Here is a 13,211-nt window from a genome sequence, read left to right as displayed (position 1 = left end):
CATATTAATGCACATATATGTTTCTCAATCAAAGGATTAACAGTATCGTGTGGAGTAATCTTCCAAAATCTTTAAGCGAATTATATTTCGTTTTAAGATCAATATCTCACTCCTTCTTTTGAGTTTTTCTCGTCTGGACTTCCGGTTGAGAAGTGCCCCCTGTTTTCTCTACAAAGGACAGCTATGCCGAGCAAAAAGAAGAAGTATAATTCAAGATTTCCCCCGGTAAGGAAACTCTATCAACGTATGTATGTATTATGTTGCTGTAAAGGTAATCGAAGGCTCCTCAAAACTCATATTTCACGTTTCCAGGCAAGAATAAAGAAGATAATGCAAACGGATGATGAAGTTGGAAAAGTGGCTGCGGCTGTTCCGGTTATAATTTGTATCCTTCGTGAAAACCCCCATCTCAGTCATCTATGGTGGATACATATTGTCGTTAACTTTAAGTTCTTCATGTTATTATGGAATGTTACAGCTATTCCTGAGCAGGTACATAATACCTTACCTATGAGACAACTCATAGTCACCTTCGAATCAAAATTGAGGATTGTCTATGTAGAACCTATTTATAATAACAACATTAACATGTGATAGGTAGCCATGTAAATCGTCCAAATAGTTATGAACACTTAAATACCTTTAAACATTGACGGGCAAACATTTATTTCTCCTTATCACAAGTGAATGTATGTCATATTATCGTTGATAATGTGTAAACAAACCATCATACTTAGTAGAAAACTAAGGCATTACTGCACCATCTCAGTCCATTTTCTTATGTGTCACAATTGTGTAATGGAGCTATATTCACAGTTGGATTATTGTTCAGTAAACATGAAAACTGATGTAATATCCATAAAAATGTCTTAAGAAACCTTAAACATTCAGTACAGATAATGTATATCATCATGTTTATAGTTTTTCATCCGACATAAACATTTCTCAGATCGAAATTTAATTTTTTCACGGCCAGCATGATTATTCTTGTGCAGATGAGGACTGATGCAATTCATTTGAATCAAATGATGTAGATATCAATTGATCAGACTCGATTCAAAGATAATGCTGACATCATGTACTCATGTTAATCACTTTATCTCTTTGTGTGAAAGTACTTTTTTTGTTATCATCTACACTCATTCAGTGTAATGTCTAATACTCTAACAACTCAATAGGTACTTGTTTGACAGATGTAGACCTTAACAACTCATCGGACAATTTACATGGACTGTCCTTGAGATATCTGTTTTATGATTTTCTCAAGTGGAAAATGCAAAAATAAGAGAAAAACCTATGGATATCAGTTTCTGTAATGTGAAGTTTATTAGGGAGTGTTTCTTACTGTGTAATGGATTATGCAAATTATCAATAATTGTCTTCCTAATTAAGATGCATTGTTCAGTTTAGTATGGGACAGTTAACACCTACACCATCTGCTACTTTCTTTTCAGTATTCAGAGCCTCAGGACTCACAAGTTTCTATAATGAATTCATCCATGCTAACCATTGGATTGTTATGTCAACAAAGGTCATTAGTGTCAATGACTGTTTTGTGTTTCTTCTATGTCTCAGCTATGAATGAAGATTTATGTATGTCATGATTCAGACTTACCATTATTTCTATTAGGTTTGCTCAGTGTTCAATGAAGGAATTAATGTTGTTTCTTCATCATTTTATGTGCATGTCAGAAAGTGGAATCATCTTTGTCATAGTAGGATGTAATGAGCCTGAATGAAATTGTCATTCTGTTTTTGCTTTGAATGCATAGTGTGTGTGGTCAAATTACATGAATGATATTGATTGGGTTGGGACTTTTGCTACAATTTATCAAGTTATCATTTTGTTTGTTGATACTTTCTTTTTTCATTTTCCTTAACCTTCCTCTTAGCTAGAGCTTTAGAGCTCTTCATTGAATCTCTCATTCTTAAGACCAATGAAACTACGACAGCGAAAAATGCTAAAACACTGACGACATCTCACATGTAAGTATGATCATCTTGATAATGATTTTATGAATGTCACCAACTGCCTGCCAAATGTTGAGGTGCAGTGTGGTAGACTGGTGGATAAAGTGTTTGCTTTTCATGCCAATGACCCGGATTCAATTCCCCACATGGGTACAATATGTAAAGCCCATTTCTCATGTTGCTGGAATATTGTTAAATGCGGCATAAAACAAAAACTCACCCACTTCCTTACAACCAAAAAGTGTATGTGACTGACTATTTGACATCTTCAGTGAGTGAGTGAGTTTAGTTTTACACCCCACTCATCAATATTCCAGCTATTTGGCAGCGGTCTGTAAATAATCGAGTCTGGACCAGATAATCCAGTGATGAACAGCATGAGCATAGATGTGTGCAATTGGAAACCAATGACGTGTCAATCAAGTCAGCAAGCCTGACCACCCTATCCCGCTAGTCACCTCTTACGACAAGCATAGTCGCCATTAGGGTGAGCATGGGTTGCTGAAGGCCTGTTCTATCCCGGACCTTCCACGGATATGACTTTTTCCAACTGAAACCACAAGGGTCATAATAGCTTTAATTGTTTTTATTGATTATTTCAAAATGTCATTGTTTCCGCTGCAGTTCTCAAGCACTGGTATGATAATGCAACAAAAGTCACTGTTCTCATAATCAATGTAAATTCTGATTTCCACATGTCCCAGGTGACAGGTGCTTCAAAACATGTCAGACAGGGTCATTGCTATTTTAAAGTGATCAGAATTTCACCTCATTTGATTTGTTTGACTGTAGAAAACAGACAATTCAGGCTGAGAGGAAGTTTGACTTCCTACGAGACCTCGTGTCCAGCATTCCAGACCACCAGACTGAAGATGATGGTGGAGAAAACTCAGGGGCAGCTGAACCTAAAAAACCCAGAGGACCACGCGGGTTAGTAGCTCAGTTTTTTTTATAGATGTAAACAGTGTAATGTTAATGAACTTAAATACCAGCCAACAGAATCAGGATTCACTGTTTTAGTTATTATGCTGAAGCCAAGAAGTCCTCCCAAAGCATTTATTTATAAACTTTTACAGAAGATCCATAAACAGTTTGACAAAACAATTAATATTTGCAATTTCACATTTTTTCTTTCGCATTTCCACATTCAAGAACCAACAAAACATGGCTAGGTGTGTGATATGACTTTGGTTTCATGTTATTATTTTGACAAGATAATTGTACGACAGTTGTAGTCAGGTGTAGAAGCTGTTTACTATATCCACCCACACTGAACACAAAGTCTCAAGATGTTTGTGTTCATGGTTTTAATTGAGATTGAGGTGGTCAAGATCAATGACTCAGTGAATGTATGCTCTCATCATGTGATGACAACAAAATAGTGGTGTTCCGATTAATTGAAATACTCAAAGATTGGTCACAGTGGCCAAACAACCAAGCTGTCTATCACATTTTCTCATAAATGAACACAAACGATTAACAAACACAGACTTGTTAGGGCCTGAAAATGTATCTTATTTCTTAAAAAACTCAATTTACTTTCTGAAAAGTCATGACTGAATATTTCTTGGAGACACTGGGAAGTTTATGTTCATGATATATGTCATTTTTAAGTAGCAAGTTGCCTCATTGTCCATTTCTACACAAAGTTTATACATGCAATTTGCACTGTTTCTAAGTGAATGAAAAAATCATCAGAGAGCAATGTTGTGAATGCTTATGTGCATCTGAGAAATGACGCTCGATGATTGCTCATTCGTAAGAAACCAGAGATTTCCAACACAACAACACAGCCACAACAGTCATAAGATAATTCAGTTATGGGTTAACTCTACCTTTTGGTGGAATATCATATGGTGAGTCCAACATTAAACAACAAAACCAATATCATGATGCGTAATCATCAGTTGATACATACTATGGTTGTTGGGTGCATGTCACAGTTGTTGATTAACCTGGCACTCAGCATTGTTTTAGCTATCAGACAGCAGTCTGTAAATAATAGATTGTGGACAATCTAGTGATTGACAACACAAGTATCAGATGGAAAACATTGTTGACTTATGTGTGTTTATGGATTCTTTCAATGTGACATCGATTCACCACATTGGTACCATGTGTACCCAATTCTGGTTTTTCCCGCCACCATATCATCTTCAACACTGTGTAGACTGCAGAACATTCAAAACGCAGTAGCTCATGTGATCTCTCAAACCCATCCCCATGACCGTGAAATCACTTCACTGGCTTCCAATAAAGTACAGGATCTTCTTCAAAATTATGCTTCTGACAGTGACATCTAACTGCCTCTAGAGTAACCAGTCTTGTCACTGCCTTCACCAGCTTGTATATATGCATGTACCCACCGGAGCTCTTAGATAAGTTAGGTCAATGGATAAGCTATGAATGACACACCCAATCACTACAACCTTTATCAGTCAATATTGATAGAGCTTTTTCTGTACCAGCACCAGCTCTATGGAACAATCATCACTTCAGTCACCCTCAGAGTCCCAGTTACTTTTCAAGAACTTGTTAAAACCCTACTTCTTCAAGATGGCTTTTTAATAGAACCTTTTTTCACACTGTTTTTAGCAGTGTATGCAGCACCATTGAGCATCTGTGATGGAAACGAGGCGCTTTATAAGCCCCTTATGATTATTTTACATAGTAAAGATAGTATGCAGCAGGGAGGGTTCGGATGATCCTGGCAATCAGCTCAGGGTCCTCACACCCTCTACACTCAGCCCAGACAGCAAATGGGACTTCTCCCAGGAAACACTGCGTAGTCAAACCCACCAAGAACTTTCCGCAGAGTATGGAGGCTCGCCATCACTGCAGCCTTCTGCATTACCCAGAATGTTAGAATGTCAGTTAATGAAAGACCTCGGGCTTCTGCAAATGATAATGTCCTGAAAAATAGCGTTACCGTTATTATAGCTAAAATGAATAGAACTTTTTATAAAATAAGAATAAAAACAGCGGCATCGGTTTAGAAGCATTTACTGCCAACAAAACGACGGAGGTCACTGACACACATTTTACAAACATAGACACGTCATAGAACAGCACAGATGACGACAATATTGCAAGTGACGACATTCGACTTTGACCTTTGCTCATACTACCAGTCACCATTGTTTTCAGTGATCAGCAGCATTAGACTTCAAGTCGATATTTTCATTGCTGTACATTGTCATTTATGGTACAATTGTTATGGCTGGCACAGGCAGGAAAGTGCATAATGACACAGGCACATGTGACGAATGTGAGCCAGATATATAGTCAATAATGAACCCAAGTTCAGACGAGCCGTAGGTGATTGAACTTCAACAGCTGAGCTACTTATGACGTCACCTAACAACTGGCTTGATAATGCCCTGTCGTCAAACATTTTGGGGGCGTTATCAAGTTATTTCTGATAACATGTGGTCGTTTTAATGACAATTCTATCCATTTTAGCTGTAACAGGTATTACTTTGCATATTTGCAGGCCCCGGAAGCCCAGAGATGGTAATAGTGCAAGGAAGAGGACAGGGAGGAAGTCATCATCGGAAAGTTCAGAACCTAATGTGAGTTGATCAATATCGTTATTGTCAGTTGATACAGACATGATAATGATTTTGGAGTTGTTTATCCAACTGATTATTGAGGTACCCAGTTACCATGGCTATGAGCTTGGCACTAACACTACATGAATGTGATGAACTTAATGTACATGATGTGGTTTTCGTCGTCTTTAGTATGTGACCTTGATAAAATCAATGAATTCTGATGTCATAGAAATGTGATATCTTACTGCCTTTCAATATATTAGGCTAAATTAAAAAGTGAAATGTTTCTCGTTCATCGGCACGCCACTTATATTTGTGTGCGTAACAATTTTTTATTGTCATTTTTTAAAAAATAATTTTGACTTGGCCATGATTATCCATTTGTCCACATAAGAATGAGTGTCTATAAGAACCAATGTGACTGAACCTACAGCTGATAACCACGTACTAAACTTCCCAAGCTGTTTTTCCAAGAGAAAAAATAGAAATGTGTTCCTCCCTCGTCACTTTTTTGTATCAAAAATATACAGTCCTACTGCCCTCGTCACTTTTGAAAAAAATGTGCCCGAGAAACATTTAATTTTTTTTATTCAGCTTTACCATCAAGGCAAGATTCTTCAACAGGTCACATCTGGAAAAGTTTCAAAATCCTCAGTACAAAATTATTCACATTTATCTCATGTTGGATTTAGATACTAAGAAGCATGCCCATATGATGGGATCAGTGTTAGTTTGGGGACAGGTTACACCTTACATTCCATGATATGCTTTTTAGAACTTGGGGTGATGGAGAATGATGATAATTGTTTTTATTGATATACTTCTTTATTGTTTAGAATCTGTGTCAATAGAATCTGTGTCAATAGAATCTGTGTCAATAGAATCCGTGTCAATAGAATCTATGTCAAAATGACACCTTCGCAGATACAGAGGTCATATGTCCGTAAAAAATAGTACCATCATTCTAGATTACACTTTAATGTCATCTGCACATTTAAATCAATGACATACTATTTTCAGCTGTGGTTTCATTTTTCAAAACTAAACATTTGTTATTTATTAATGTAATGTTGTCCTTTGAACATTGTTCAATGCTGCACGTTTTCCACTGAAATGTGTTTGTGAAAGTTTGATATCTGTTTGCCTCAAAAGCTTATTTTTTACTTTTAGGTTTATGAGATCATCATAATGTTGAATCTCCTTAAATTACAGGCAAATGAGGATGATGAGGAAACAGAAACTGATGAGGAGGAAAACAACGGGACATCAGCACCCCCAACCCCTGTGATGACCTCCCCATCAACCAGCCAGCAGCTGAACTCACCCCCTACAGCTCACATCCCAGCACCACACATCCCCCCACATGTGCAGTCACTCCCACCACAGATGCCTTTCAACAGGTAGGTGCTCCCCCAATCCCAGCTGGACTCTCTCTCTCGCTCCCACCCCACCTCTCTCATCACAGCACCATACATTTTTCCCATATGTGCACTCCCACCACAGATGCCTTTTAACAGGTAGGTGCTCCCCCAATCCCAGCTGGACTTTCTCTCTCTTCCCTCCCACCCCACCTCTCTCATCACAGCACCATACCTTCCTCCCATATCCTGCCACAGATGCCTTTCAACAGGTAACATGCCAACAGGTAACAGGGTTTTCCCCCTTTCCTTCCACCTGTGATGACCTCCTCCCCTTCGGCCAGCTATAAGCTGAACAACCCCCTAAAAGCTCACATGCCAGCCTGACAGCCTCCCACATGTGCAGTCTCCCACCACAAATGCCTTTCAACAGTGTAGGTTCTGCACCCGCCCACAATTCCTTTGTGATGACCCCTAGTACAAGCCAGCAGTTGAATTCTGTCTTCCCTTCCTCTAGGCTTCAGAAGCATGGGAATAATGCTTTGTGCAGGGCATGTTGACTCATAGGATAAACAACCCACCCTAGGGCACGCAGGAGATGTGTCCATCACTCTAGGGCACATATCTCAAACAGGTTGTACTGCCCTGTACATATCAATTATATGCTTTTAAATCAAACGGTCTTGAAATGCTTTGAATTCAGTTTACTCAATTTATGAGGTCTGAAACCCTTTAAACATTGCTATACAGTATGTAACAACCTTGAATTTAGTTTACCTCCTGGTGTGTTTTCTGAGGTTATAGCTATAGATGTTTCTATATCTTTATCATATCTATATCATATCACAAAAAGTTTTTATTTTTGAAATAACTCTTGAATATTTTGGATTAGATATCATGTTTATAATGTGGTAATATTTCAAGTAATTTTCAGTCTGTTTCCTGGTAGATTCAAACCCCTCTTGGCCATAATATTTTAACAGTTGCCTAGTTTAGACACAAGACATCAATGAGAAAAATATGTATATTTAAAGGTTGTCTCTCCACAACAACTTTGAGTTTTTTTACTTGCTTGTGGTAGTCAGTTTAGAAGCAGAGGGGGAACTAACTCTTACCATCTTATTCTCCTAATGTTTCAAGTTCAAGCTTGACTATTTTGCATTGTCAGACAATGCATTGTCATGGCCATGTTATGTTAAGGCCTTTGCATGATGTCGAGGGCGTCCTTGGCTGGACTGTGAAGTTGTGGATTTAATGCTCACCAGATATTTCATGTCTTGAAGGCATAACTGACGTCTGTAAAAGGAGTAAAAGCATTTGCTTGTCACATGAGGTTAGGGTTTAGATCCTGATAAGGGTAAGAAAGGTGTAAAGCTGATTCCATCATATGGCTTTATAAATGTCAGGGATGTAAAATTTAACTGACATTGTAAAGCAAATGACCTGATATACTTGTAATATTTATCTATATTTATCTTATAATAGAAAAAGTGCAGGGTATAGCTACTAGCAGTCTAAGTAAACTTAGTCTCTGTGTATTTCGTTACACTTCACCTCAAAACCTTGTAGAAGGTCGCTTGAGGTAACCTTTGAGGGAGACTGTTAAGTAGATCTAACCAATCAGACAACGGCTACTATTTAGGGATCAGAGGGACTTTCAAAATATTCAGGTCACCGACACCGACCTCTCCACAAACAAAAATCTGCATATGACACAATTATTTGACCTGCAGTATATACACTTTGGGGTTTCTGTTGACATGGTTACCATTAGCTAATATTGCCGCAAGATGACATCCTTGAATATTCCCCAAAACACCATTTTCAGTGACTTTTTACTCACTATTGTCATAGTTGTACGTACGCCGTGTGCATCAAACAGGAGCGAGCGTACGCTGAATAGCATTCGGAATGGTTCAGGTACAAACCTTTTCAGGATAAAATGCTCAAAAGGTTTGTGCGAACGTCCACTTTCGCGATTTGGTAAGCTGTGTTCTGATTGGTCAATCGCAAAGGTTACCTGACCTGACTTCCCATAAGGTTTTGTTAGACTCAGTAGTGGACTGTAACGAAAAGTACTGAGGATAAGCTTACTTAGACTGAGCTACCAGACACCTATAATATGTCCACAGTCGACCAGTCAGTTGGGAGCTAATTATCTTGTGCTTTTTGTTGTTTCAGCATCCCATATTCGATGCCCCCAATGTCTCAGGTCCCCTGTATGCCCTCGGTATCTGGCATGTCATCGTTGCTGCCGCAGCAGAAAATAGTAGAGGACGATGACTACGATACTTGATTCCACACGAGTGACATTAATTAACCACAGTTAAGGACAGCAGCTAATGAGAAATATCCTGATCTCTTGTTTTAAAAACTGGCTGCTGAACTCTCCATGTTTTAAACCCCATGTTACACATGTTATTCATGGTTTTAGTATGGACATCTCCTTGTTATTGTGTGTTCAGTGAAGATGTTGTACTTCTGAAGTATGATATTATGACAGGCAGTGCGTGTAAACAGTTTATGTTTATCACCTATCTTATTTTGAACAGTTAATGTTCTGCGTATGATTAGTAAACTTTAATGTAGCCCATCAGCCTGTTAAGGTCAGTTGGTTGCTGTTTTTTCAATAAGAAACCAAGATGAAAAAAACAACCCAGTACATGAAAATAATTTGTAGAAAATATTGTTTAGTAAAAAATTGAAATTTGGAAATAATTTTGAGTGATAGATTTCAACTGCCTGTAGTACATTTGCTTTGGTTATAGAGATTTCGAATGTGCTAATTTGGTCACAAATTGTGCTGTTTACTATCAACATGTTGGTTATGTGTGTATTGTTGAGTGTACATACTAAAGTCAAACTTGTATTCTTCAACAGACTTGAATGATCACTGTACTGTGAGAATGTTAAGAAGTTGTTGAGGTTTTCACATTGTTTATCTTTTCAGTTAATGTTCAACAGTCATTATGTCTTTAGATTGACATGATCTGTGATGTGTGTCATCATACCCATACAGATCGGCATCACCTCATTTGTCACCATAGTTACTCATATCATTCTGGGCTTTCATCCCATGTTTTTTGTCAAACCATTTTTAAATTTGTAATGAAGAAATGATTACACTTGTGTTAGACTCAACTCACTTAATCACAAAAACAGTCAGACTACACTGTTTAGAAAACAGTTGGGAGCTATGAGTATATCTAGACAGCATTATGTTTTGCTGAAACTGGTTGTGACCATTTCCCAAGTGAATGTTAGTTGCTTTACCTTTCATTCATTTGCCTTCCTCCGATTTTAGTCTGTCTGTGAAATCTACATTCAGTGAGATAATGTTGTGGACAACTTTCTCTGTGACATGCAAATTTGATCTTTATGTGGGATCCTGATTTAGTTCTTCACATCACTCTTACTAATGCCTAAGGTATCAGAGCAACAGGTGAAATGTGTTTTCCTTTTAATAAAATATTAATAGTGAAACACTAATTATAAAGAAAATTTTGTCTTGGTTGCTTAAAAGTTTGTTTGAAGTAATTCCTTGTTTTATACAAAATACAAAGAAATATTTCAAACTTGTTAGCAACATAGTGACAAAGTCTGACAAACATAACAGACAAAACCAGTCATTACCATTGCCAACTCACTTAGTTGAGATCCTTGAAAACAACACAGTGCTTTGCAGATCTTTGTGATGTCAGTGTTACCATTATGTCTTAGGGGCTGTGGAGTAGCTTAGAATATTTGCTGAAAGTGGGCTAAAATGTGAGTCACTCATAAAGTCACACTCGCATGAGCTTGTTATCTGTAGATTTTCCACCATATATCAGTAATGTTAACCAGAAAAGATTAGAAGAAGAAAAATCTTACCTTCAAGCCTTTCCATGATAAACACATCAGCACATGTTGACATGTTTAAAACTCCTTTGCTTAGTCTCTGAGTTTTAAGCTTTTATTGTCTCATGTCAGAGGACACTCTGGTCAGATTCTTTAAGTATTCACTATTCCAAAAACATTTGTGTGTGCTGTAGATGTTGTGTTAGGGGTGACACTTTCTCAGCAAGGTATAGATTCTAGTACTTTGTTTAGTTTGACTCCCTTTAAGGATTCAAACCTACACTCTGAGAGTCAAGCACTTAAGCACCATTACAATCAAATGAGAGATCTAACCCACTCAGCTGCTGTGTCTGATTGGATGCTGGACTTGTGAAAGTTTCTTTCAGAAACATAATCATGGGTCTGAATCCTGGATTCGTGTAGGTTCTTAACAGTTTTTGACTGGGGATACAGATCTCTGTTTCAAACATTTCTGTATACATCTGTATCTCCCGAGAAGCTGTTACAAGGATTGTGCATGTTTCTAAAGGTGGGTCATCTTATGCAGAGAAATCAAAGGATGGTGAAATAACTGGAGCCTTGAAAGCATTATGAAACATGCCCCTCAGCATTGGTTGAGTGTTTATATCCATACCTGTTGGACAAACCAATATTTGTCATCAAATTCCAAAGACTGAGAAAAGTTTGGTGTTTGGCCCATTTGTTGGCAAAGTGTTTTGTTGATGGTTGGGATGTGTAACTAAAATGTACAGAGGGTTTGAGCTGCAGTTTATAGCGTACATGTGCTGTTCTCCCTCCAGTCTAGCAGACATTTGTGGAGTTTTGTTATTGACTAAGATGTTGTTATGATGTGATTGATATTACCAGTTTAAAATTGTGTCAGTCTTTGCAGAAAGTAATTAGTGACAACTTCCGTGGGCTCTTGACCCATGAAGGTACTAGTTACAATATGTCTTCAGTAACCCATGCTTGTCACAAGAGGCGACTAACAGGATCAGGCTTGTAGGCTTGGTTGACGCATGTCATCTGTTCCAGTCATGTGAATCGATGCTCATGATGTTGATCAGTGGATTGTCTGGTCCAGACTATTTACAGACCATCGCCATATGGCAGGAATATTGCTTAGTACAGCATAAAACTAACCTCACTCACTCCATGTGCTCTTAAGGCCGACTTATCCTATTATTGGGATCAGTGATTCTCTTAACATTTATGCGGGGTATAATTTGTCCCAGTACAAATTCTGTTGACTTGATACAAGAACAAGAGTGTAAGCACCAAGATCAGAACCCTGTTCTAGAAAGAAATCTTGGCACTAAGGTGATTGTAATGACATACTTAAACTTCAGCCCGGAACAGGGTACAGGTTTATCACAGGTAAAATATACTTGCTTCTTTTTCCTTTTCCTTTTGGGTGGTGGGCTAGTCTATTGGTTAAAACATTCACTCGTCATGCGAAAGACCTGGGTTCAATTCCCCTCGTGGGTTTAATGCGTGAAGCCCACTTCCGGTGCTCCCAAGTGTGATATTGCAGGAATGTTGCTAAAAAAGCCATTTGCAATTACCACATGAGTAAGAATGATCAAACAAACTAGAAAAAAGTGGAGAGTAAGGTTGAGTGACATACACAGCTTTTATCTGTGCCATTTCTGTATCTATAGATTCTATTTCTATATATTCTAATGTACAAAGATAGGGAACATGGGAGCTTGTATAGATGAGTCACCCCATGCTTTTCATATGGCAAGTATGCATGTTGTATACTGGGATGATGTGTGATGCTAATCAGTGGATTGTCCAGTTCAGTGTATTATTTGCAGACAGACGTCAAATAGCTGGGATACAGCTGTGTCCAACTATAAACAGTAAGCAGTCAAAGCTAAAGAGTAGTGGCAAGATGGAAATTACTATGTTAAAACAGATTTAAATGTGTGTGCAAAAGGTTCAAGTTATATGCAGTCAGAAACTGTTCAACTATCATTGATTTCCCATTCATTTCATTCTTAGTCATTGCCCGTGATAGGGCAATCAGTATGTGAACATGAGTAAAACTCAACTCACTGTATCATTTAATGTGTATAAAGGAACTTGAATTTTATTCATTGATCATTGTAGTTAAAATGTTGATGTGTACAGAGGGAGATGCAGATGTGTCTGTATATAATTGTACAGGTAGCAGTCTGAGACAGAAATACATTCATGTTATTGCAGCTACAATCAAGTGTTTGTTTTTACTGAAAAAACAGAAAGAGTTGTCTCCCTTGGCGGCCAGGATCCAGCTCTTAACCTGTGTTCATAGGTTCCAGGAGAGTGACAGCAGTTACAAACTGGACAGCAAGAGCGTAGCTACCATTATTTTAAAAAGCCAAGGATTACACATGATTGCTGCAAAAAGTTTGGCCAAGCCCTCAATACTATCAAAATATGGAACTTTGCAACCTATTGGGCCTGTTGGAAAGAAAATGGCTTGGTTGGCGCCTGGCGTGGTGGT

General features: G+C 38.1%; 1 protein-coding gene across 1 annotated transcript; it reads left to right on the top strand.

The window, feature by feature from the left end:
• The first annotated feature begins 126 nt into the window (after nucleotides 1-126).
• Nucleotides 127-12,937, top strand: LOC137294809 (dr1-associated corepressor-like). Its single transcript, XM_067825926.1, has 7 exons — nucleotides 127-225; nucleotides 313-385; nucleotides 1,893-1,986; nucleotides 2,764-2,901; nucleotides 5,465-5,543; nucleotides 6,738-6,925; nucleotides 9,065-12,937. The coding sequence occupies exons 1-7, from the start codon at nucleotides 184-186 to the stop codon at nucleotides 9,177-9,179; spliced, it is 729 nt and encodes a 242-aa protein (XP_067682027.1). The 5' UTR covers nucleotides 127-183; the 3' UTR covers nucleotides 9,180-12,937.
• The last annotated feature ends 274 nt before the right edge of the window (nucleotides 12,938-13,211 follow it).

Source organism: Haliotis asinina, chromosome 8, assembly GCF_037392515.1.
Source record: "Haliotis asinina isolate JCU_RB_2024 chromosome 8, JCU_Hal_asi_v2, whole genome shotgun sequence".
NCBI lineage: Eukaryota > Metazoa > Mollusca > Gastropoda > Lepetellida > Haliotidae > Haliotis > Haliotis asinina.
Note: the sequence above shows the minus strand (reverse complement) of the source record. Positions and strands in the feature narration are given on the sequence as shown.

Excerpts from the sequence above, each read along its gene's own strand:
- LOC137294809 (XM_067825926.1), top strand. The coding sequence starts at position 184 with ATGCCGAGCAAAAAGAAGAAGTATAATTCAAGATTTCCCCCG. Across the intron at positions 226-312 it reads ATAATTCAAGATTTCCCCCG|GCAAGAATAAAGAAGATAAT; the intron begins GTAAGGAAACTC and ends TCACGTTTCCAG. Across the intron at positions 2,902-5,464 it reads AAACCCAGAGGACCACGCGG|GCCCCGGAAGCCCAGAGATG; the intron begins GTTAGTAGCTCA and ends GCATATTTGCAG.